Below are 25169 nucleotides of genomic sequence, written 5' to 3' on the forward strand. Positions count from 1 at the left end.
CAGCTGCCTCGGCAAGGGTGGTGTGCATAGGGCTGCGAGAAGCCATCCAAGGGGGTGGGGAAAAGAACAGGTACCCACAAAAATTGGGGCTTCTGGGGGAAGGAGAGAGACTGCAGGCTAAGGCAAGGCATGAGGGCTTGACCGTCTGTTGAGTATCATAAAGCAGGGAGAAGCAGATGTCACAGGGGAAGGGACAACAGTCTCATTTCTGATGAGTCAAAAAGTTGGTAAATTCCACTGCCTCCCCAATGCCCTGGGAAGGAGAGCCTGACGGGGTGAGGCCTCTGAGCAGCTCTGATGTGACGAGGCTGTGGCAGTCTCATCTTGCCCTTCCCAGGGCTGTTTGTCCCTCATGCATACTCCCCATTTTGGCTCTAGGACTAGAGGCAGAGGTGAGGCACAGGCCACTCACAGCTCTAGGAGGCAGGGCTCCCCTGCAGCTACTGCCAAGCTGCCCAGGATGCCCTGAGATGGAGGAGCTCGCAACTTCTTGGTCTCCAGGGTGGCATCCTCAGCCTCAGCAGCAACTCCGGAGAGAAAGGAATCCTTAAATGTCACTCTCCTGCTGAATGTGACGGGTGCCGGTGGCTGAGCCGCCCTGCCTGGACCAAGCGCCTTCCTTTTCCAGAGCTCAGCACAGTGGCGGACTGCACAGTGGAGGCTGTGGGCTGCCTGCAACACAACTTCTCATCAGGTCCTGCCCTGCCCTGCCAGCTCCTCACCAGCAGCCCTGGCTTACCTGGACCTGCTGCTGGGCCTGGAGCTGCTGCCGGGAGGCCTTCACACTGGCGGCAAAGCGCAGAAGCCGCGTGGCCCCCTCCTGCAGCAGCTGCTGGTGGTAGACCTGCACAGCTTGCTCCAGCCGGGCCGCCTTCCTCCTCCTCTCAAGTACGAAGCCAAGCCACGCAGTCCACACCTTGTAGAAGAGACAGCAAGAGATGAGGCTCAGCCTTCCATTTGGCTCCCATGCCCCTGCCCACAGAGCTGCCCTGAAGGCAGGAGTAACCAGGAAGCTGGAAAACATTACCTTTGCCTGTAGTGAGAAGGCCCAGAACCACAGGGCCCGGGCTGTACTCCACTGCTCTTGCTTCCGGGCTGCCAGCTGTCGGCCAGAGGACGGTTATTCAGAGGAATGCACAGGCAACATGGCCGTGGTCACTCCCCGCTCACCAGTCTCTAGCTAAAGCATCTACCCTCCTTCTACTGGGAGGGGTTCAGGCCCTGGCCTCATCCTGACCTTGAGATATCAACATGTTCAGGGTCTATGGACTGAAGAAGTGACAGTAGAAAGGGGGACTGTAAAGAGCAATCAGAAGGGGTGAATGGAAGGAGCCAATAGGGTTCACAGAGGACTGCTATGGGGCCAGGAGCAGAGCTGGGAGGCTCTCCAGCCTAGGGCAAGAGTGTTGCTGAGCAGAATGCGTGTGACCGTCTGGGTTTTTTTTTTTTTTAATCAAGACGTCAACAAAGACTTAAAATTCATTTCAAATTAATTTTGGGGTATTATTCCAGTGTGTTTAAGATGACACTGTAAGAAAAACTGAATCGAAGAGACCGGTCTTCAACAGATGGGGTGTGGATGAAGCTGATGGGGGGGGGGCACAAAGGTGGAGCTTCAGACAGACAGCATTAAAGACGGAACTAGACGTGGGGCTGAGAGGGCTCAAGTCTCTGAGCCCGTAGGAAAGAAGTGTTGCAGGTTCCTCCTACCTGCTTCCTCCACTGGCAGAAGCAGGCCCGACTGAGTCTCTTTGCCAGGAGTTGGGCACCTTGCCTCTGCAGAAGCTGGGAGAGAGCAAATGCACAGGAGTCAGACTCTCCGTTCTCTAGCCCCAGCCACTGGTGAGGCTCCAGACAAGTAGACAGCCTCCTGCCAAGAGCTGTTCAGGATGCCGCCAAAGGCTCCTAGACAGGTGCCGGGTCCGAAGGGCTCCATAGTTTCCCCAGATCTGAAAAGCCAGGGGTCAGGGAAACCAGATTTCTCTTCTAAGCCGCCACCTCCTGGCGTAGACTTGATTCTCAGGATGGCCATTCCTACCTTCAGGAATTGCCCAGAATGGCTCCTGCAGCCTTGTTCCCACAGAATCCTAAAGCACAGGCATGCATTCTAGCCGCCTAGAGTTTTGTCTGGAGACCCCTCCCCAGGACACGGGCCCGGGGTCCAGACACCCCTGACTCATGCAGGGCTTGGAAAGCTGCCACCAGCCGCCTCACCTTTTTCCTGACACACTCCAGATGGTATGCCTTCCACCCAGCCATCCCTTCCAGCAGCAGCTGCTGGCGGTGATGCCGTGCCGCCCGCTGCAGCTGCATTCTCTGCTGGGCTGCCCTCTGGCTGCAGAACCGCCAGTGCCGAAAGGAGTTACGGAGACGACCTGAGGCAGACGGAAACCACTGATAACGGTACAGGATTTTCATTCCTAGGTGACTGTGTGGCAGGGAAGGGCTAGGCGGCTGGAGATGTTATGTGAGGTGACAGCCACAGGATCCACGTCACTGGGTAAAGCCAGGTCATCTCTGCACTCTGGGAACTGGACCAGAATTTCTTGCTGCTGCATCCCCAAGTGCTGTCCCAGAAGTGGCACACCCGTGCAGTCACTGAAGGTGTGCCAGGCCCCACGGACCCACACAGAGGCTGGCAGCTATGCGAAAGGAGACCCACAGTCCCAAAAGGGAGCTTCCTACTGGAGCCCAAGCTCAGAGAGGGAAATAAAGCTCAGAGAGTGAAGTCAAGTGAGCCTAAGATATGACCAGGTGCCACACCAACTCCAGTGTCATCCGTGTGACATGAACAATTATATCAATAATAGTGGACGGGAGATACGTGTCCCACGGGACTAAGCTCCCTGGAGGTCCCTGGCAGAGTGCCCGTGTTATGCCTCCTTCTCGAAGGAGACGTGCTTCACGGATCATGAGCTCCCTGGGCTATGGGTTGTGTATAACTGCTTTTCTGACAATGTTCTAATTAATCTATGAAGCACAGCCAAAACTAATGAATGCTTGGGTTGTGAACTATGGAGGAAAGGGGAAGCTGGACATGGACCTTATTTAGATATAGCAAAATGAGCTATTCCTTAAAGACCCCAAGCCACTAGATAACAGAAAGTATAATAGTTCAGGCACTTCTAGGGAATGAACACTCACCCACTAGGAATCCTTTAGAAATCCCACCTAAAGTGATTTATGGCAGAAAACGTTATCTCATAGGAGGCAGATGGTGGGCCCCTCCATTGAGGAAGTTCAATATGGGAAATGTAAGGACTACAGCAGAACTCCTTCCCCTTACAGGCGTAAAAGTACAAGAGTCCATATTTCAGCAGGTTAAAAGGTTTTATATTAAAAAAGATATGTGATAAAAAAACTAAAGAAAGACTTAGGGAGGATCTGCAGCATCCAAATTGGCTAAGTGGGTCATGAGAACCAGAAAAGTAAAAATGAATAATAAACTAGGGACCGTACTAAAAACACAGACTGCTCTTTGGGTCATAAAGTTCTTGTGGGTGAAGGGAAATGTCTAGCGCCGATTAATAACTGTGTGCTTGCTGTTTTTTAAAGATGATGTAATTGAACTATTGCCAAGCTCTTGTTGTTCCTTGTATGACTTGATAGTTTTCTTTTCTGTATATAAACTACTGATTTGCAGAAGTAAAACTGCAGCAGATTCAAACCACTTCTGAGTGTGTTGTCTGTCTGTCATTCGCCGAATCCTTGCCTTCCTGACTACCCAAGCCCTGGTTCTCCTACGGTCGTGGTACCCCCGATGGGCCAGTCCGTGGCAACCAGGACTGTGATAAAACCATCTTTTGGCAGTGTTGACTCTCTGGGCCCACTGTGTAGACCTCGTCCTGGGGCCTGGGGATGCCTGATACAGGAGGTACTTCTGGACCCATTCAGTCAGAGAAGGCAGCAGTCATGAGCTGGAGACCAGCCACTTTACCATGTCTTGGATACTGTTTTAAGTGTACCTATCTCCCTAGCTACAACTATACCATCCCTAAGTATAACAACTTAACACAAAAGTACTACAGCCTCATTTCATAGACGAAAAATCCTACGGAAGTAGAGGGCACCCTCCGAAGTCAGACTCCAGGTGATGTGACTTTTGGCCTGGTTTGTTTTGTTTTGTTTTGGTTTTGGTTTGGTTTGGTTTTTTGCCTTAAAAAGTAAAGGGTCTCACCCCTCATCAAGGAAACTTCTTGCGATAGATGGAGATCATTACAGAAAACATAAACATGGGCTGGAGAGATGGCTTAGAGGTTAAGAGCACCGAGCACCGACTGCTCTTCCAGAGGTCCTGAGTTCAATTCCCAGCACCCACATGGTGGCTCACAACCATCTGTAATGAGATCTGGCGCCCTCTTCTGTATACATAATAAATAAAGAAATCTTACGCCTTTAATCCCAGCACTCGGGAGGCAGAGCCAGGCGGATCTCTGTGAGTTCGAGGCCAGCCTGGACTACCAAGTGAGTTCCAGGAAAGGCACAAAGCTACACAGAGAAACCCTGTCTCGAAAAACCAAAAAAAAAAAAAAAAAAAAAAAAAAAGAAAATATAAACATAACCAAGCAAAATGCAGAGTATGGAGCCCAGTCCCAACTGATATATCTACAAAACACTCCCATACCTAAGACTCTGGAATGTGGTGAAATTTTGTGTATGCTCTAATAAATAAAGCTTGCCTGAAAATCAGAGGGCGGAGCTAAGCCACTAGTTAGCCATAGAGGTCAGGCAATGGTGGCACACACCTTTATTCCAGTACTTGGGATTTTGTGCCTTTGCTCCCAGTGCTTGGGAGGCACACGCCTTTAATGCCAGCACTAGGGAGGTGGAGAGATGAAGTGATATGGCTGGGCAGAGAGAGGAATGTAAGGCGGGAGGAGACAGGAGCTCAGTCCTTTTGGCTGAGGAATTATTGAAGTGAGAGGTAGCTGTGGCTTGTTCCTCTGTCTCTGATCTTTTAGCATTTACCCTGATATCTGGCTCTGAGGGTTTTTTTGTTTTGTTTTTTGTTGTTGTTGTTTTGTTTTGTTTTCGAGACAGGGTTTCTCTGTATAGATTTGTGACTTTCCTGGAACTCGCTCTGTAGACCAGGCTGGCCTCAAACTCACAGAGATCCGCCTGCCTCTGCCTCCTGAGTGCTGGAATTAAAGGTGTGCGCCACCACCGCCCGGCCAGGGCTCTGAGTTTTTAATGAGACCAATTAGGATTCGTGCTACACTGGAACATTTTGGAAGAGGGGGAGAAGAGATTCTAAGAACCAGATGATCAGGGAGTTTGCTGTGTGACTGTCCCCTAGTAATATCAGAAGCTACCAACAACGTGAGTGGCCAAATGTGAGCTAAACAAGAAGGACACAAAGGGACATGCCTCCTAGTCATGGGAGTGTCAGGGAACCAGCATACACAGATGGAGCCCATGGAGCACATGGAACCTTGGGAAGCCCCGTGTTCAAACTCTTTCCGGACTGTTTGTTCCCAGAGGCCTCTCTTACCCCTGCTCAGTGCTTTCCGGGCCTCCCTGAGGGCAGCTGCCTCCTTTTCTCGGTAATATATCTGCACTGATGTAACCTCCCTCCACTGCACCAGGACCTATGGACAGGCAGGGAAAGAGAGGTGATCATTTCATGTTCTGAGGTCAAGGACACACTGTGACCATTGGTGGGTCCTCGTGAGGTAAGACTGAAGAGTTAACATTTGGCTCTCACAGCCAGCCAGCCACACAGGCCTGTGTTGGGGCTTCAGGTCCCTCTCAAGAAGCCTGACACCTCAGACACTCGGACTTTCCAATCAGGAAGATTTAAACTTTGTACTGTGCCACAAGTGAAGTTGTTACATACATTATAATCCTGTTATCATTTGTCATACATTATTTTAATTCTTTCTTACACTGGAAGCCAGTAACAAAACCCTTTGTGGGTCGGGGCATGCTGGCATACATCTCTTTAACCCCAGAACTTGGGGAGCAAAAACAAGTGGATCTCTGTGAGTTTGAGGCCTGCTTGGTCTACACAGTGAATTCTAGGCCAGCCAGGATGACATAGTGAGACCCTATCTCAAAACAAAACCCAAAACCCTGTGTGTGTGGAGAGATGTTGTACATATGTATGTTTATGTACGTGTGTGGGTGCAGAGGGCCCACACATCCAATGTCTTCCTCCACACACTTTGTCTCATTCCCCTAAGACAGGGTCTCTGGGCTGAAGCTCCCTATTTTGGCTAGACTGTCCAGACACTGAGTTCTCAGGATCCTCTGATTTTTACTCCAACTCCAGGACAGGGGCTACAGACACACACAGTCATACTCAATTTTTATTTGGGAGCTTGGGATTTGAACTCAGGTCCTCGTGTTTGAAAAGCATGTACTTTTAAACATGGCACCCTCTCCCCAGCACTACTCAACACTTTAAAGAAGTCAGGGAGCCAGATGAAGCATGGTGCCTCCTTCGTAATCATGAAGCTGAGTGGCCTCTCTCTTTGGAGCACTAAACCCAACCAGATCTGATCATCTCCTCCCAAGGCAGGGGCCACCCAGGCTGTCTCAAGCAGTTCTGAGAAGAGGTCAGCCTTCACCAAGTGCAGCTACTGCCTCCCTAGGGAACTACATGGTCACCAGCAGGTAGACCTATGCCACTCAAGAGCTCCCAGGAACCTGCTTTCTTCAGAACAGCCATGACCCAGGGCCTGCCTCTGCTACTGTTTCTGTGTGAACCACTCCCTTGTATTATGTCCCCACACCATGCTCTCCATAGCATTGGACCTGAAGGGTGTGCAAGATCGTTACCCACTCTGGGAGTTCCTTCTTAAGTGCCAATACCACATGCTGGCTGGAATGTGACCCCTAAGCTTCCTGGTGACCAGTTTGTATCTCACCTTGGAACACAGAGTCCTGTTGTAGTGGGCTCTTGCTTGGGAGGTTTTTTTGGCCATATCCAAACGGGCCATGGTGTTTTTCCTCCAACGACGTAATGCCCACCTGCAAAGACATGGGCCAGGTGAGGGCAGTGACCCCAGTCTGGAGGTCTGGGAGGCTTCTGTGAATCACCTTACTTCTCCCAACTCCTGAGTAAGGAAGGACTCTGCCTCAAAGCACCCGCTCCACTGTCCCTCAGGCTCACGCTCTTGTCTACACCCAGCAACAGACGCTCAGTGTCTGCTCTGTGCCAGGTACTAGGTACTAGGTGGGACTAGGCACCAGGCGGCCAGCAGTACACTGAGTCTTCAGGAGTTATGTGATAAGGAGAACACAGCTATAACCAGATGGTAACAATTCGGGTGATTCACAAGGAGATAAGAGGCACATAAACTCCAGTGCCTACTTGCCGGAGGCCTGCTTCTCATTCTGGTCTATCTGAGGGACTGGATGATGCACTGTGGGACTTCAGAGGAGACAGTGTTTAAAGTCCACAAGGTCCATGGCCTACACTCAGCCAGAACAGCATGTGCTGAACAAATGCAGAGGGAAAGGGACCAGGGCTGTCCAACTGGAAAAGAGTGAGTTCAGAACTTGGATTAGGAGGAATGGAAATGGGCCTTGAGTACCCTTCAGTGGTAAGAGGTACAGATGGTCCTCTTGTGGGAGGGGGCCCCAAACAGCTTGACCACACAGCTGCCATGACAGGCTTAGAGGCCCAGACATAGCTGCTATGACAGGCTTACTAGCAAGCAACACCCGGATCCAGGAAAAGCCATAAGCTGACACCCAGGGATGGGCCAGCATCTAAGGGGAAGTACCTGACACCCCAAACATTCCAACTGTTAAATAAGACTAGATAAGCTTGCCAGATGTCCCTGAGCCTAGCACACACCTACTTCCCTTTCACCAAGACACCCTGAGACAAATGTCAGCCAATCAGGGTCCTGAACCCTGGGAATCCCCTCACCCCAACCTCTGCTATGATAAAAACCCTACCCTGCCTGGGCTCAGGACTCTGCTCTCACCGCCTGGGCTTGATATAAAGGCTCTTTGCTTGTACATATGGGATTAGGTCTTCATGGTGGTCTTTGGGGTCCCTGAGATCTGGGAATCACACCTCCATGGGGGATGACTCTAGAGGGGCAGCTGGAAGGGACTGTCTGAGAGGTGACCCAGACTGCAGACTCCAGTCAGGAGGAGATGAAATAATGCCTCGAGAGGTACAGAACGTTAGGTGTGAAGCAGAGAGGAACAGGACGAGCGGGGTCCGTGTGGGCCTCTGGTGAGGTGTCTCAGTGAGAGCTGCCTTCCAAGGTTCCCCTGCACATGGGAGGGGATCAGGACAGGCTGAGTTAAGCCAGAACTCCACACCTGAGCACTACTAGACACTGAGGCCGGTTATCTGCATGACCTGAGGCAAAACTGCCCCCACTCAGCCACATCTGACTCAGGAGTCTATTCCCTCAGCCGAGTACCTACAGGCACTCAGAGACTCACCACAGCAACTGCCTGTTGTGTTGTCTCTCCCTGGCTGCCACCTCCTGTAGAACGCTCCTCACCCTGTCCTGGTAAACCTGTGGGAGATGAGAAGGATGGGAGACCACCCTTGGGCCCTCACTTCTCTCTGTACAAGTCAGCCTGAGAGGTGCATTCACCACAGTGGCTACCATGCCCAGAGTTCAAAGAGTGGGGAGAGGCTGAAAGCCCCCCAATTCCAAGGCCAGTACCCATTCCCACTGTAATGTCCCGCAAGGCCCAACTCCTGGACTCTTATACAGAAACTAGCTTTCCAGGAAGGCTGGTACGCCAGGAAGCACTTTTTGGGGTACCCACTGTTTGAGCCTTGCCAGATCCCTCTGGGAGGGTACATGAACAAAGAACACCTCCAAAGACCTCCCCACCCCAAAGCAAGGAGACCTGGAAGAAAGAGCTGGCTCCTACCAGCCACATTTGCAGAGCCCTGTGAAGCAGGGTGTGCCGACTGTGAAGAGCCGCACGCCTCAGCTTTTCCTGCTCTTTCGTCCTCAGGGCCAGGCACTGGGCACAGGAAAGAGTGGGTACTGTGGGCCTGGGGCCGGCGGGTGGGGGGGGGAGGGCGGGGAAGGACAGGGGGGGGCGGAGGGATTAGCTCATTGCTACATTGTCTCTATTTTACATTTTGTGAGCTCACATAAGGTGACTACTCTAATTGCGCCTCAGTCTCATCTATAAATACAGACCTCCTGGGGGTCGGTGGGTCTCAAACGAGCAAGTACCCAACAGGAAATGCTGGACAGGGGTTGGCTTCAACATTACACCCTCAGCAGACCAGGATCTTTACAGTAAGTTCAGATAAGAGCAGCCAGACACAAAGGACAAGGAACCTTGAGCCAATCCCTCACTGCTGCCTTTGACCAGAGGTACTGAGGAGGAGCCCATCTTTCTGCTGAATCATGCAGACAAACGGCCCCACCTGTCCAAAAGCCACACTCAAGTTGTGCCCACGCCGCAGTCTTACCTCCCTCCACATGCTCCAGGCCCAACGCAGGAGCCGTGCAGAGTGGAAGTGTGCAGCCTGTGCCCTGCCCATCCTCCTGTGGGGAAACAGAGGCTCAGCAGGGTCTAGAGCACAAGGGGCCTCGGGACTCCCTTGGCAGCCTGGTCCTCTTCCTCACTGAGCTCTGGGAGGGGAGAGCTGTCTAAGGACCAGGGCCTCTCCCAGGAAAGGCCACAGAGATTCAAATTTTTGCAACCTCAAGGCTTCAAGGCTAGACATGTCTGCCTTAGACACATGGGCGGCAAGCGCTCCCCACTGTCACCTTGTGGTCTGGTAAAAACGGCCACAGCCTGCCCACTAGCCAGTGGTCAGTCACCTGAAAATGGGCTCATTCGTTTCTGTGCCACCACTGACCTGTCACTTTACACGGTCCCAGGCAGGAAGCAGGGTATAGCTTCTGGGCGTGTGAGTACAATGATGGATCCCAGGGTGCTGACCCTGCTTCAGGCTGAATTTCTGGGACACAGCACTATGAGTGGGCACCTGAAGCTGCTGCCAACGCTGGGGAGTGCGGTGGGGGGCTGGAGGAGAACGCTGCTCACTCTGTCCTAAATCCTTGGGCTCTTTCCCTCCAGGTGCAGAAAGCCTTCCTGAGCAGTCTGTTGTGCCGGTGGGCACAGGCCATGGTGTGCCACTCCCGCTCTTGGTGACAGGCTGCTGCCTGCTGCTGCCACATGAACCAGGACCTCCGCAGAAGCTGCTGCTCTGCCTGCAGTATAGCCTGAGGCAGGGTGGGAGGAAACAGTCCAGGAGAGCAGATCAGAGGCTAAAGGAATCCGTGACCAGCAAAAGAAACGCTCCTTCAGCAGCTGCCTGTGAACCCAGTCAGCATCAATGTCCAGACCCTCCCCGGCTCAGCAGCCCCAGGCAGGAGCCTGGCAGGGTGGGCTGGAGTTGGGGCAACTTCCTGAAGAGCAGCCCAGGACCAGTGCTTAAAACAGATCCTCCCCCCAAGAACCCACCCAAGGAGAGCTACACACCATTCTCTCGGCCAAGCGGGTTTCTCGATGTTGAAACATCTTCTGCCGCCAGATAGCAAATACTTGCTTCTCTAATGTCTCCCTAAACACAAGCAAATGAGAGAAACTGACTAAAAGTCAGGCATTTACAACAAAGACAAACAGAATTCTAAGAGAGGCTGGTGGGTGAAATGGTTCTGAGCAAGTTTGGCTCCCTGGGAGCTAAAGAGATACCACTCAGCTCCTGGACCTTTTAACTCTGCGTGACTGGTTCTAAAGCCGTGGTTCTCGGCCTTCCTAATGCTGCCATCCTTTAATACAGCTCCTCATGCTGTGGGGACCCCCAACCATAAAATGATTTTTGTTGCTACTTCCTAAGTGTAATTTGGCTGTTAGGAATCATAATGTAGATGTCTGTGTTTTCCGAGGGTCTTGGGCAGCCCCTGTGGAAGGGCTGTGTGACCCCCAATGGGCCCTGACCCACATGCTGAGAGAACCACTGTTGGAAAACTTCAAAAGACTGTATCCTACACGACAGGAGCGCAGTGTTTCAGGGAAATCGAATGAGTGAGGCTCCATCAAGGCTCTCCTCACAACACTAACAGGAAACTCCTAGCGCTCATGTAACAAGCGCAGAGGCATAAAACACGAGCTGTTTTGAAAGCACTTGCAATAAAGATGGACGAAAGTCTTCCCAGGGGAAGCACTGGCTGATTTGTCCTGCTACAAGAGATCAAAAGCCCCTCCTTACTGAAACCCAGAGGAACCGGGGCTGGAAGCGGGGAAGCAGTAAAGCAAAGCCAAGGCCTACAGCTGGCAGGGTCAGATCAGGGCCGTCTGTCCCAGACAGACAGACGAGTGCACAACACACCTGTGAAAACGTACTGCTCTTGTGTAGAGGACTCGCCCCTGCTGGTGCCATCTCCAGAGGCTGTACCACACACGGAAGGCAGCTGGCAGCGCTCTCTGCTGGAAATGACCGTCTGCTCTGGCCTGCAGGAACTACAACAAACAGCAAACGGCCTGTGTGACTTACTGTTTTCAAATGGGTGTTCAGAGTCACTCTTGAGATAAGATTTCTTCTCATACAAGTAAGAACTGAAGGAAAATGTTATGTTTGATCTTTGCCAATTCGCTAGATGAAAAATGTACCATGAGCCAGGCGTGGTGGCACATGTGTTTAATCCCAGCACTCAGGACACAGAGGCATGTGGATCTCTGTGAGTTCGAGGCCAACCTGATCTACATAGCCCCCTCCAGGACAGCCAAGACTGCACAGAGAAACCCTGTCTCGAAAACAAACAACCAAAAGCAATATGAAACATGAAAAGTATCTGTATCTTTAATTGCATGTTGTGTATCTTTCTAGATACAAATCTAGGTAGTCATATATACTTAGACTAAGAAGTATACATATGTGTATGTGTGTTTATCTAAATGAAGCTGGGTATGGTGCACACACCTTTAATCCCAGAACTCTAGGGGCAGAAGCAGGTGGATCTCTGTTGAGTTTCCAGACCAGCCTAGTCTACGCAGTGAGTACAGGCCAGTCTGGTCTACACAGTTGAATCCAGGCCAGGCATGGCTGTACAGTGAGAACCTGTCTCCAACAAACGAAGGGCTGGAAAGGGCTCAGCAGTTAAAACACCCAGGTTTGATTCCCAGCACCCACATGATGGTTCACACTTGTTTAAATTTAGTCCCATCAGATCCTATGCCTTCTTCTGGCCTCTGTGGGCACCAGGCACACATGTGGCACACAGACAAACATGCAGATAAAACACCCATATACATTTAATAAACAACGTTTTAAAAAAAGAAGAAGAAATCTTGAGGCTAGAGAAGAGCTCAGCAGCTCAGAGCACATGTTGCTCTTCCCGAGGCCCAGGTTGAGGTTCCAGCCTCCTGGTGAGGCAGCTCACAATCCCTGTAATTCCAGGTCCGAGACATCTGACACCTTCTTCTGGCCTACACAGACACTACACTCATGCGCACATACATGCAGAAATGAACATACACATACTTAAAAATGTTTTTTAAAAACGAGTCTAGGGGCTGGAGGGATCCAGTTCAGTGGTTAACAGCATTTGTTCTTCCCACAGAGGACCCAGATTCAGTTCCCAGAACCCTCCTTATGGTGGCTCACAACTGTCTACAACTCCAGTTCCAGAGGATCCAACACCCTCTTCTGGCCTCTGTAGGCACTGCACTCATGTGCACATACATGTACACACATACTTATAAATAAAATAAAATTTTTAAAAAAGATTCTTAAAAAAGAAGTCTAATGAATATTCATGAACTTATCTTCCCAATTCAGCAACAAATAGATATTTTATCATTTTGTATGTTACTTTTTAAAAAAATTATTTATTTTTATTTCATGTGCATTCCTGTTTCACTTGCACGAAGGTGTCAGATTTCCTGGAACTAGAGTTACAGGCAGTTATGAGCTGTCATGTGGGTGTTGGGAATTGAACCCTGGTCCTCTGGAAGAGCAGCCAGCGTTCTTAACTGCTGAGCCATCTCTCCAGCCCCACATCTGTATGTTACTTTTGCTTGCTTGCTAGTTTGTTTGTTTTTTGAGACAGAGTCTTTTTTTTTTTCAGAGCTGAGGACCAAACCCAGGGCCTTGAGCTTGCTAAGCAAGCGCTCTACCACTGAGCTAAATCCCCAACCTGGAGACAGGGTCTTTCTATGTAGTCCTGGCTGTGCTAGCTGGGATTAAACCCTCACGCTTAGTTTTTTTAAAAACATGGTTTTGCTAAGTATTCCAGGCTCACTATATATAAGCTCAGACCAGCAAAAACTCCTCCTCCTCCTCCCCGCTCGGTCTCCGGAGTGCTGGAATTACAAGCAGGCACCATAAGTGGCCGTAGTACTTTCCTTCCTTCCTTCCTTCCTTCCTTCTTCCTTCCTTTTCTTTCTTTCTTTCTTGTGTGTGTGTGTGTGTAGCCCTGGCTGTCCAGGAGCTCTCCCTCTAGACCAGGCTGGCCTTGAACTCAGAGATCTACCTGCCTCTGCCTCCCAGGTTCTGGGATTAAAGAAGATGTGTGCCACCATGCCCAGTCATACTACCTTTTTTTTTTTTTTTTTTTTTGGTTTTTTGAGACAAGGTTTCTCTGTGTAACAGCCCTGGCTGTCCTGGATCTCACTCTGTAGCCCAGGATGACCTTGAACTCACTGAGATCCACCTGCCTCTACCTCCCAACTGCTGGGATTAAATGTGTGTGCTATGACCACCTGGCTTACATTACTTTTTTTTTGGTTTTTCGAGACAGGGTTTCTCTGTGTAGCTTTGCGCCTTTCCTGGGACTCACTTGGTAGCCCAGGCCTGCCTCTGCCTCCCGAGTGCTGGGATTAAAGGCGTGCGCCACCACCGCCCGGCTTACATTACTTTTTAAAGGAAACTCACAATGAAAAATCTCGTGTTTCCCTAAAACAGAAAGAACTGTGCTCCTGTTATAGCTACAGTGACAGGTGTTTTTAGCAAAAGGCTTTTACAGAGTAGGGCTAGGGTGTGCTCCTGCTGTTCTTTGACCTGCTCCTCCTCCAGAAGCATCCCCCTGCACCACCCCCCTGCACCTTCACCCCCTGCACCTTCACCCCCTGCACCTTCCCCCTGCACCATCCCGCTGCACAATCCCCCTGCACCTTTCCCCTGCACCATCCTGGCCATCACGGAGACTCTTCTCTTTTTGGTTTGTTTTCTTGAGACAGGATGTAGCCTAGGATGGTCTCAAACTCACTACTGCTAGAATTACAGGCAAGTAAGCTCTCTTTTTCAAATTACATCTTTGTTTGTTTGTTGCTGTTGTTTGTAGCCCAGGCTGGTCATCTGAGGATGACCTTGAACTTCTGACCCTTCTGTCTCTTCCGCCCAAGTGCTAGGATGGCAGTATGAACCAGCGCACACCAGGCTCCTTTTTTTAAGGTTGTCTCACAACACAGCCTGAGTTGGTCTGAACCTCACTATTCAAAGTGGCCTTGAACTTGGCAGCAATCCTGTACCTCTGCCTCTGGGTTTACAGGTGTGTGCCACCACACCCAGCTTCCAGAAAGACAGCTCATCCATGCAAAGAATCAGCACTCACTGGTGAGCACTGTGCTGGGCTAGGACAGGCAGGCCATACCCCTAAGAAGCTACAGGCTAGCCACGTGTGACTGCACTCCTTTAAACCCCACACTCAGAAAGCAGAGGCAGGAGGATCTCTGTGAGTCCAAGGCCAGCCTGGTCTTCGCAGTGAGTTCCAGGACAGCCAGGGCTACGCAGAGAGACCCTGTCTCAGAAAGAACTAAGAAAAGCAGCAACAGCAGCTGCAGGCTAACGGGAAAGAAGGGTCAGCACACAGCTGTGTTAACGTTCTGATTAATTACACAGGCAGAGAGCACGGGTGTGAGGGAGCACCTCGGCTGACGGGGCGGTGGGCTGCAGAGGACTACAGGTACAGCACGGGTGTGAGGGAGCACCTCGGCTGACGGAGTGGTGGGCTGCAGAGGACTACAGGTACAGCAAAGGGCAGAAGCCCACAGAACATTCCGGAATGCCAGGGGGCGGCTATGGAGACAGAGGTGGGCCAAGAAGCATCTGTGCACTGAGCTCCCGATTCCCATTCACCCCACAGCTGAGAAAGCGGCCCAGGTGGGTCAGTCCGACTGTGGCAGCCGATGGGGGGAGGGGGGGAGGGGACGACGCAGGAAAACTGAGGGAGTTTAGTCCGAGTCATCCTCTTCCTCACTGCCAAGGACGGCCGAGCACGGGCACTCTCCATGACAATGTCATCAGATGAACAACATCCCTATTAGAGTCACTCTCGATCAGTATCTTCCATCTAGGGGCTAAAGAGATGACTGCCAGCAGGAGCAATTCCTGCCCTTTGACGCTTGGTTCTTGGTACTCACATCAAGCAGCTTAAAATGGCTTGTTACTCCAGCCCTAAGGGATCTTCTGGCCTTGTGGTCACCTGTAAATGTCACATATGCCACACACACACCACATAACACACACACACACACACACACACACACACACACACACACACACACACACACACACACCACATAACACACACACACACACCCTTTTATTTAAAAGTCTTCATTTAGCATTCCAGACACCCTGGCTGAAGGCTGAGGGAGCAGGAATTCTATACCCTTAGTACAGGAACAGGGCCTAAGGCAAAGCTGGTGTGCAGCAGGCATCTCTTTCGTGGGGGCCAGGCAGGGCAGCACACTCCATAACCCCAGCACTTTGGGGAATGAGGCAGGCGGGTGCCGGACAGTTCAGAAAACAAATGGATGTGAGTGGACACCTGAAGGATAGGGAAGAGCCTTCCCAACAGCACCTGTGTCTTCCTTCCAGCAATGAAGGAATGGGAGCTGTTCAAACTCCACCACCAGTGAGGGCTGGAGGAAACACCTCCATGTCTTTACAGTCCCTCCAAGTACAGCATCCCCCAAGCAGAACCAGGTCTCCTGGCACACGCCCTTCCCAAGCCTCCTCCCAGAGCCAGCGAACCCACTAGCAGCAGGGAGCGGCCCGCTCCGGTGTGCTCTGTACCTGCAGACGTCTTCTCTGGTGCACATACTGTAACCACCCCCTGACACACTTGCCGAGGACTGTCATCCTGGAACAAAGCACACAAAACCCAAACAACTGTGTGTTGGCACGGTCAGGTGTCAAGCTCTAAGATGGTACTGTGCTCAAGGCAGCTGCTTCTGGGTCCGGTCACTCCCTGGGGGTTCAGAGCACCCCGGGGGCTTACTGCTTTCATCCTTGGGGAGAGGAAAGTGAAGAACATACTAACTAACTTAGTAAGTTAGTAAGAAGAACTTACTAACTAACTTAGTAAGTTAGTAAGAAGAACTTACTAACTAACACGCAGCTGTCGTCTCCTGATCCTGGGCTTTGGCCGGCTTCAAACTTCCAGCACTTTCTTGGGGTCTGCTTGGCTGAGTCTGTGCAGGGCTTCAGCTGTGCCAGGCAAGTGCCTGTTGCTGAGCTACACTCCAACCCTGGCAACTCACTGGAAACCTAGTTAGCGCGCCAAGCACAGGGTGTCTAGGACTTAGGACAGGAAACCCCCGGGCACCCTAACTTCCTGGAGTCACAGCATGTAGTAACACTGAGTGTGAGTATAACATGCTTGGCTTTGTAAAGCAGGATTTAGAATAATAACACATCTTGACAACTCTGCGTCTTTTTCTTTTCATCTTTTTTAATTTTATGTGTGTGTTTGCCTGCATGTATGAATGTATGTATACCATGTTATCTGGTGCCCATAGAAAGCACTGGGTCCCCTGGAACTGGAGTTACAGATGGTTGTGAGCCACCATGTATGTGCACTCTGGGAACTGAACCTGGGTCCTCTGGAAAAGCAGCCAGTGCTCTTTAATACTGAGTCACCTCTCCAGCCCCAATTAGGATTCTTATTGACTCATTGAAACTATGCTCTGGAGCTGGGGACATAGTTCTGTGGTAGAACGTCTGCTTACCACGTGAAAAGCACTGGGTTGGATCCCTAGGACAGTAAGTAAATAAATAATAAAAAGCTCCCCAACTTGACCAGTAACTTCGAGTTACCCTGATGACATTGGGAGGCAAGGAAGGAAAAGGAGTCAAGACAGAATTTAGCAACGTTTATTTTCTTTTTTCACTTTCTTTCTATATATTTAAATTTTTTCTTCATAGATATTTACTTAAAAATAAATGTATTTTCCGGGCAGTGGCAGCACATTCCTTTAATCCCAGCACTTGAGAGGCAGAGGCAGGTGGATCTCTGAGTTCGAGTCCAGCCTGGTCTACAGAGGGAGTTCTAGGACAGCCAGGGCTACACAGAGAAACCCTGTCTGGAAAAATCAAAATAAGCAAATAAAGAGATGTCTGTAACAGGATGGCTTGCTCTAAACAATCGAGAACCTTCCCTATTTCCAGGAAGACCCAGCCCCAAACAGCATCCTAGCATGACGTTTAACCGTAAAAATTCACAGGGTCTTTTAAAAAATCTTTTGCTGCAGTGCAGGGGTTCAAACTCGCCTTGTCTATGCTAAGCAAGCACTTTGCACTGAGCTACATGGCCAGCCACAATGGACGAGCACCAAAAGGCCTGCAGAATGGGGGCAGGGCAGTGATCAGACAGGCACACCCGGTAATGGACAGGATCCAGTGTGACCTGTATCATCCCACCTTTGTGAACTGCCCAAAGCAAACCACACTCACGAGCCATTACTTTACAGTGGGCCCTTCACCAGGATAGGGCCCTTGGGTGTTTTGTTTGTTTGCTTGCTTGTTTGTTTTCTGTGTTTTATCCAGGTGACAGTTCTGTGCAAATGTGTCAGATAAGTGTGATTATGATGGGTGCACAAGAGAAATGCAAGCAGAGAGATGCACAGGTCTCATTGTGCAGTCCTGGCTATCCTAGAACTCGATATGAAGACCAGGCTGGTCTTGAACTCAGAGAGATCCACTTGCCTCTGCTTCCCGAGTACTAAGATTAAGGGCATGGTCCACACCTGGCAGAAAGGCCTTTCTGAGTCTGAGAAACTGACTCAGGCCAGAGTTGTCACTTGCTCCTGGAAAACACTACGTCAAAATCACCAGGTGTCCCTAGAGAGTCCAAGGCTGAATCAGTCGAGCTCCTACCTGTAGTGGCTCCAGGCTGCATGCAGTGAGGGAGGCTGAACCCTCTCCTCCCTCTGCTCAATTCGAGACTGCCAGAGGTTCCAGAACCTTCGAAGCAGCTGCAGAATGACAGGCAGAAAACAAGAGTCCCAGAGTGAGAAGCGGGAGGAGGCCTTAGTACTATGACTACAGGCATTCTACTGTCCCACTCAGCAGACAAAAGCATTTTTCAAAGTCACTTTAGAAATTAAAACTCTTTATATATTGGCACCTAGGAAGATGCTGTCAAAGTGTTTAATTTCCATGTCTAAGCCTCTGGGTCTACTGTCTAGTTTATAAGAACTACACAGAATAAAGGAAAATTAAATGATATAAAAAATAACAATGAGCCAGGCATGGTGGCGCACACTTTCAATTCCAGCCTTCAGGAGACAGAGGCAGGAGGATCTCTGAGTTCAAGGCTAGTCTGGTCTACAGAGTGAGTCCCAGGACAGCCAGGGCTACACAAAGAAACCCTGTCTCAAATAAACAAACAAACAACAGATGTATTGAGAATGAGGATCATAATAAAAACAACTGGCCTCACGTCTTCAAAGAGCTAATGTCACTGTCAAGAAAAAGGGATACACTGTGCTAAGTGAAATAAGCCAGACACAAAAGAACAAATAGTTGCGATTCTCCTATGAAGCCTCCAAAACATCAAATTGATAGAGGCAGGAAGCAGCTGCCAACAGCTGGAGGGAAGAACAGTGGACCTGGTGTTTCATGGCTATAGTGCAAATCTGGCAGTGTTTTGGGAAGAGTCAGTAAAGCTCTGGCTGGCCTAGAATTTGCTATCAAGATAATAAAATTTTGATCCAGCAAGATGTTGAAGTGGGTAAAGACACTTGTCATGCCGGGTGGTGGCCTTTAATCCCAGCACTTGGGAGGCAGAGCCAGGTGGATTCTCTGTGAGTTCTAGGCCAGCCTGGTCTAAAAAGCAAGATCCAGGACAGGCACCAAAACTACGCAGAGAAACCCTGTCTCGAAAAAACCAAAAAATAAAAAAATAAAAAAATAAAAAATAAAAAAACTGGGGACTAGAGAGATGACTCAACAGTTAAGTGCACTTGCTGATTTTTTAGAAGACCAGAGTTTGGTTCCCAGCATCGACATCAGGTGGCTCACAATAGCCTGAAACTCTAGCTCCAGAGAATCAGAGACTTAAATCAGAAAGCTCAGAGTATGGCTCGGGAGGATGCTGCTCTAGGTTAGGTGCTGAGGAGACACCACCATCGGAGCACAGCAGTGGGTTCTGTTAAGGGGGTGGGGGGAATGGAGACAGTTCTGAGTTACACAGAAAGACTGGCCTCAGACACACAAAGCAGTAACAACAAAGTGTGCCACACGAGCCCCAATCGAATCCTAATTCGAAAGACATTTTGAGAGGCAATTGTGAAAATCTGAAAATGACCTAGATGGCGGTAGAATACTGCTGTTAATTTTGTTAGGGATTATAAAGATCTGTGGTATATAGAAAACTGCTTGTTTGGGGTTAATGCATACTGAAGTATTTAAGTGTTTATAACTTACTTTGAAATTTTTGGGGAGAAAATTTGAAGCAAACATTAATGAATGTTGAGTCTAGGCAGTATAGAGATCATTATACTAATTCTTTCTATTTTACTGTGTGCTTAATCATTAAAAAAAGAAAAAAAGAAAGAAAAAAACCTATACTCAAAAACAAACCAATGAAGAGAGCCACTGCCCTTGGTAAATAAACACAGGACTCAGCAGGGTTTCTATGACCCAGGGTGCCCTAGTCACGGTGAAAAGCACATTATCATCTGAGCCAAGCACTAATTTTCTTAGCAGACTGGAGTGGGGTAGGTGAGTAGGGAGCCCTAAAAAAGGATAAAACCATTTTTTTTCTATTAGCAGGTGCAGATTAACAAAGAAAATTGGCATTATTATTTTGGAGTCTAAAATCTAATGAAGTGCCATGCACAGTAGTACACATGTATAACTCTAGGACTCTGAAGGACTGTGAATTCAAGACCAGCCCAGACTATACAGTGAGTTCGAGGTCCGTCTGAGCTAACCACACAGCAAGACCCTGTCTGGGGGCAGGGGGCAACTCTCACCGTGGTGTCACGAAGCTGGTGAGCAAGGTTCCTTCTTATTCGCCAGAGACGGGCCTGGGCCACATTGCCTTTGAAGGCCCGAAAGCAAGAACGCTGCCCACAGAAACAACACAGGGTTATTAGAAGCATCGGCGGCATCTGTAGCCGTGTGAACGAGGAAAGCAGCATCGGAGGCCAGGTTCGTTGAGGGTCACTCCATCTCGCTGGAGCGTCTCTACCCTGCACCTAATAGAACCGAACCTACCGAGCTCTCAGCGACACGCCCTCGACTCTGAACAGGAAACTGATTCCCCGTGACCCATGTCTTTAGTCCCAGACTTGGGAGCCACCTAAGAGTTAATGTGTATGTTCATTTGCATAATTATGGATGTGGCTTGCCAGAATAAACTAGGATGAATCTGTGATGGTTGGAACTTATTGTCACCTTGACAGAATCTAGGACTCTCTGCGATCAGGCCTCTGGTCCTGCCTACTGGGGATTGTTTCACTGAATTAACTTGAGTGTGAAGACCCACTTCACTTCTGGCTGGGACCCAGGATGTAGAGCAGGGGAGCTGAGTAATATAACCAGTTGTTTCGAGCTCTTGCTGCCTCGACAGACTGTACCTTCAACTATGTGTCTAAATGAATTCTATTCATCTCTGAGTTGCTTTTACTGGATATTTTATCACAGCAACAGAAAGACACTATGACAGAATCCTTGGGACCACATCCCCAATTCTGTCATACATCTTACCGAAGCAAAGCACCAGAGTGAAGAGGTTGGACTGGGTTGGGGATTTCCATACTGTGTTCTCTGGAACACCAGAGGCTCCTAAAGTCTCTGAAGGCCAGCTCCTGAGGTAGGGGCAGCCCACAGAACTGGAACCAACTCTGCAGACCTTGATTCAGGCTTAGGATCAAGACTTCTGTCTGTGTTACACATTAGGTCTCCGCCACTCAAAAGAGGCTAATTGTAAAAACCCCAGCATCAGACCCCTCTGAGTCCCTTTGCAACTCCACATCCCCGACTCCACCCATTACTCTTTCAGTTTCAAGATTCGAACACAGACTATAGCTAACTCATAGCTGGCTGCACTCAGGGCTAGTATGGGGCAGGAGTCCTGAGCGAATGCCTCCATGGCTGCCCTGGACCCTGGTCCTCTTACCAGGAGGTAGCGCTGGTGGTGTTCTGCTGCTGCTGCATGCTGGGCAGCCTCTTCTGCCTGTAGAAGCATGTCTGCCAAGAATTCCGTTAAGGCCTCCAGTCTAACAAGGCTTCTGGCCCAACACAATATGTATACTTCCTGTGAGCCACCTAAAGGGCATGGCTCTCAGCATAACAGGCCTGCTAGGCAGGCTGATGACCACCTCTGTCTCCTGGTGATCCAGGGAAGTACAGGGGAGTTCTATCAAAGAGCCATGTCGTGCCTCTATCCTCTCGATGCCCACTTGATGAAAGGCAGAGTCTGAGCTAACCTGCCCCCGAGTTCAATAAGCATTTGGAATCATCGCTGGCAAGGGAACTTGATTGGCATCCCGGTCCAGTCAGATGACTGAGCTGGGGGCCTCAGTTCTCGTCAGACCTTTTCTCCTCCCACAACCCTCATGTACTCAGCTAACAACCCCTGTGCTCTGCTCCCGACCCCTCTCTCACGGCCGGCTTCTCTTCTGTCCAATCACCTGATCTGTCCCTCACACGACTCCTCACAGCAGGTCTCTCTGGGCAAGTCTCTCCTCTAATCTAGGACCATCTTCCATTGAGAAAAATTTCCAGTTACGTGCATCTGTGTTTGTATGCATGCATGTGCCATGGTGAAGGCCAGAGCACAACGTGCAGGAGTCTGCTCCTTCCTTCTACCAAGGGGGCTCCAAGGCGCAAACTCAGGTCATGAGGTTTGGCAGCAGGCTATCTCACTGGCCCTAAAACGACTTTTCTAAAGCACAAATTCATGTGCATTGATGCTTTTGAAAACTCCTGAAGCCCTCGTGCCATCAAGACAAGGAGCAAATCCCTGAGTGTGGCACACGGGGCTCTATGAGAGGTCCCCAGACCACGCTGACCCTCCCATGAGCCATATTCACCATGAGACAGGGTTTTTCTGTGTAGCCCTGGCTGTCCTAGAACTCACTCTGTAGCCCAGGTTGGCCTCCAACTCAGAGATCCGCCTGCCTCTGCCTACAGAGTGCTGGGATTGAAGGCATGAGACACTACCACTGGGCACCTTTTACTTTAAAAAACAAAAACAAATAAGTCTGAGATAGGGTCTGGACTGGTAGTCAGGCTGGTCTTACATTTAAGGTCTTTCTGAGGGCTGGGCACACGGGCATGGTTCTGGTATAAGCCTTTAGGAGCTCTATCACACCACACTGTCAAGACCAGTTTTCTTATCTGTCTTCCCACTGGACAAGGAGCCCTGTGACTATTTGGTTTCGCTCAGGTGCTGGTTAGTTTTTCTGTAAGTCTGACCCAGCCAGAATCATTTGGGGAAAAGGGACTCAACTGAGAAAGTGCCTCCATCAGATTGGCCTGTATCAAGTCCATGGGGCACATTCTTGACTAATGACTAATGTGGTAGGGCCCAGTCCACTGTGAGTAGTGCCAACACTGGGCAGATGGTTCTAGGTTGTTTAAGAAGCAGGCTGAGGCCAGGCGATGGTGGCACAGGCCTTTAATCCCAGCACTCGGCAGGTGGAGCCAGGTGGATCTCTGTGAGTTCGAGGCCAGCCTGGTCTACAGAGCGTGATCCAGGACAAGCACAAAAACTACATGGAGAAACCCTGTCTCGGGCGGGCGGGCGGGGCGGGGGGGGGGGGGGGGGGGGGGGGGGGGGGGGGGGGGAAGCAGGCTGAGCAAGCCTTGGAAAGCAAACCAGTGAGCATCGATCCTCTGCTTCAGTTCCTGCCTTGAGTTCCTAGCCCAACTTCTCTTCATGATGTAAGCTGTCAGGTGAGACAAAGGCTTTCCTCTCCAAGTTGCTGTTGGTCATGTTTATCAGAAACCTACCCAAGAGCCCAAATACAAGAACTTAAGCTGGATTCTACATGAATTAAGACTTGCATGGACAAATGTAAGGATGGGTATCTGAGGTATCCAGATCCTCACACTGTGGACATCCTGGTGGGGGTTGGCTGGTGTGTGTGTGGGGGAGGGGGGGGTGCTGAACAGGATAGTACAAAGGATACAATGCTTCCAGTGTGCAAAGGCCCTCCGCACGGCCATCTTCTTGGCCAGCTTCTCCACCAAGGCCTGGTGGGCAGACAAGCTCTGCCTCCACTCCCAGGCCCACTGCCAGTCACAGAAACGTATCTGGAGCACAGTGACACGGTGGAACTGTGCAGCCATCTCTGCAAGCGAGAAATAACTCTCGGGTACTGCTCCCCCGCAGCAGGGAGAGGACTCGGAGGCTGGACCTGCTCCCCTGCAGCAGGGAGAGGACTCGGAAGCTGGACCCAAAGCACTCCCACGGAGAATCCTTACTAAAGGTTTTAGGTGGACAGTGTAACTCAGTGAGAAAGTATGTGCTTTATCATGTGAGCATGTGAGGCTGCTTCAGTCCAACGCCAAACACCACAACACAAAAGAGTTGTCTAGATGCTAGAAGGTCATTGGACCTCTAGAATTACTTTTTTCTCCAAGAAAAAGGTCTGTGTGTTTAGGGTTGATGTGTGATGGATAAATGGTTGCCAACTTCACATATCTGGGAAGAGGGAACTGGTTGACTGTCTCCATCAAATTGGACTGTGGCATGTCTATGAGGCCACTGGTGTTTTGTTTTGTTTTTTAACTAGTAACTGGTTGATACAGGATGGCCAGTCCATTGTGAGCAGTGCCATCCCTGAGCAGGTGGGCCTGGGCCTTATAAGACAGGTAACTGAGTAAGACAGCAGGAGGTAGGTAGGCCAGTAAGCAGCACTCCTCCATGGTCTCTGCTTAGTTACAGCCTCCAGGTTCCTGCCTTGACTTCCCTCAATAATATAGGCTGTAAACTATACGCCAAATAAACCCTTTCTTTTACCAAGCTGGTTTGGTCAGAGTTTAATCACAGCAACAGAAACCAACCAATAAGAGAAGAACATGCAACAGAATATTTTCTCCCCAAGGGCTGAGGCTTCTAGTTAGCTGCTGATATGGAAGAATGATAACGGACACTTTCAAAGACACTGATTTTTGCCTCTACTTGGAGGGTTCCTGGATAGGACCAGTCTCCAAGTACACACCACAACACTCCAGTGATCACATGATCATGCTGGCAAAGGACCTTGTGAACTTTTAGGCATGATGACCCTAGCTGCCAGATAGACAGCTTTCCAACATTAATCAGCTGGTGGCTGGGAAACTGAGACCTCCAAAGTTGGCTGAGGCATGTGATTAAAGATCATAGTGCTAATCAGCCTAAAAGCCTTTGCTTGCCAGCCTTGGGCAACTGTAGAGTTGGTCCACCACCACTGTACTCCAACAGACAGGGAACGCTGCTAAGCTAACACTGGTAGCCTAGGAGGTAAACGGGATTCACTTGGACAAGAGTCTGAGAGCCTAACCCGCGGCCTAGTCCAGAGTTTGATTTGCTTCTGTGTAAACTCGATAAGCGTGCTTACAAAAAGCATCAGTGATCATGCTCCTAGAGTGACCTAGACCAGCAGGCTGTTCTCAGTGACGGGGTGCTAAGGAGGAGGAGCCAGGAGATGAGAAGCCAAAGAAGACAGGACCGCTGTGGTCAGGAGGTCTTGCATAAGCAGGTCTTATGCCAAGCACCTTCCTGATTTTAGAAGGGAAAGCCTTGGGCCGATCTAGTCCCCAACACTAGGGGTTATTAACTCTAAAACTTTTTGAGAAACTAACCACAGTGATAGCATCTGTGAGAATCCCACAGTGCCAAACTTTCCACAGAATCTGTGATATGTTCTTTTTTTCCTTTCCTTTTCACTTAACAACATCCTAAAGATTTCAGTATCACAAATTCTATGCATTTGTCTAAGGGAGGACAAATTCAAATAATCCAAGTATGTATTGAGGGCTGGGCTGATCCAAGGTGTTT

At 49.9% G+C, this 25169-nt stretch overlaps 1 protein-coding gene across 11 annotated transcripts in view; it reads right to left on the minus strand.

The window, feature by feature from the left end:
* The window catches only part of Sfi1 (SFI1 centrin binding protein), a 59644-nt gene that overhangs the window by 3448 nt on the left and 31027 nt on the right, over positions 1-25169 (minus strand). For 7 of the 11 annotated variants that reach the window (XR_008217679.1, XM_052736284.1, XM_052736282.1 and 4 more), the window contains 18 exons: positions 23317-23478; positions 21300-21370; positions 20152-20244; positions 18050-18147; positions 15968-16034; positions 11279-11409; positions 10429-10510; positions 9991-10169; positions 9410-9485; positions 8854-8949; positions 8410-8486; positions 6870-6972; positions 5492-5588; positions 2215-2375; positions 1711-1785; positions 1028-1102; positions 740-916; positions 413-672 (listed from right to left, as the gene is read on the minus strand). Coding sequence is in view for 10 of the 11 variants with exons in the window: in XM_052736284.1 (XP_052592244.1) it covers positions 413-672; positions 740-916; positions 1028-1102; positions 1711-1785; positions 2215-2375; positions 5492-5588; positions 6870-6972; positions 8410-8486; positions 8854-8949; positions 9410-9485; positions 9991-10169; positions 10429-10510; positions 11279-11409; positions 15968-16034; positions 18050-18147; positions 20152-20244; positions 21300-21370; positions 23317-23478 (2080 nt within the window). In the remaining variant the exon portion in view is untranslated. Of the gene's footprint in view, positions 1-412; positions 673-739; positions 917-1027; positions 1103-1710; positions 1786-2214; positions 2376-5491; positions 5589-6869; positions 6973-8409; positions 8487-8853; positions 8981-9409; positions 9486-9990; positions 10170-10428; positions 10511-11278; positions 11410-15967; positions 16035-18049; positions 18148-20151; positions 20245-21299; positions 21371-23316; positions 23479-25169 lie in introns of all 11 variants that reach the window. The other 4 variants (XM_052736289.1, XM_052736286.1, XM_052736288.1 and 1 more) reach the window with 3 other exon arrangements.

The sequence above is a fragment of the Peromyscus californicus genome, unplaced genomic scaffold, assembly GCF_007827085.1.
Source record: "Peromyscus californicus insignis strain IS unplaced genomic scaffold, ASM782708v3 Scaffold_13__1_contigs__length_99412109, whole genome shotgun sequence".
NCBI classification, from domain to species: domain Eukaryota; kingdom Metazoa; phylum Chordata; class Mammalia; order Rodentia; family Cricetidae; genus Peromyscus; species Peromyscus californicus.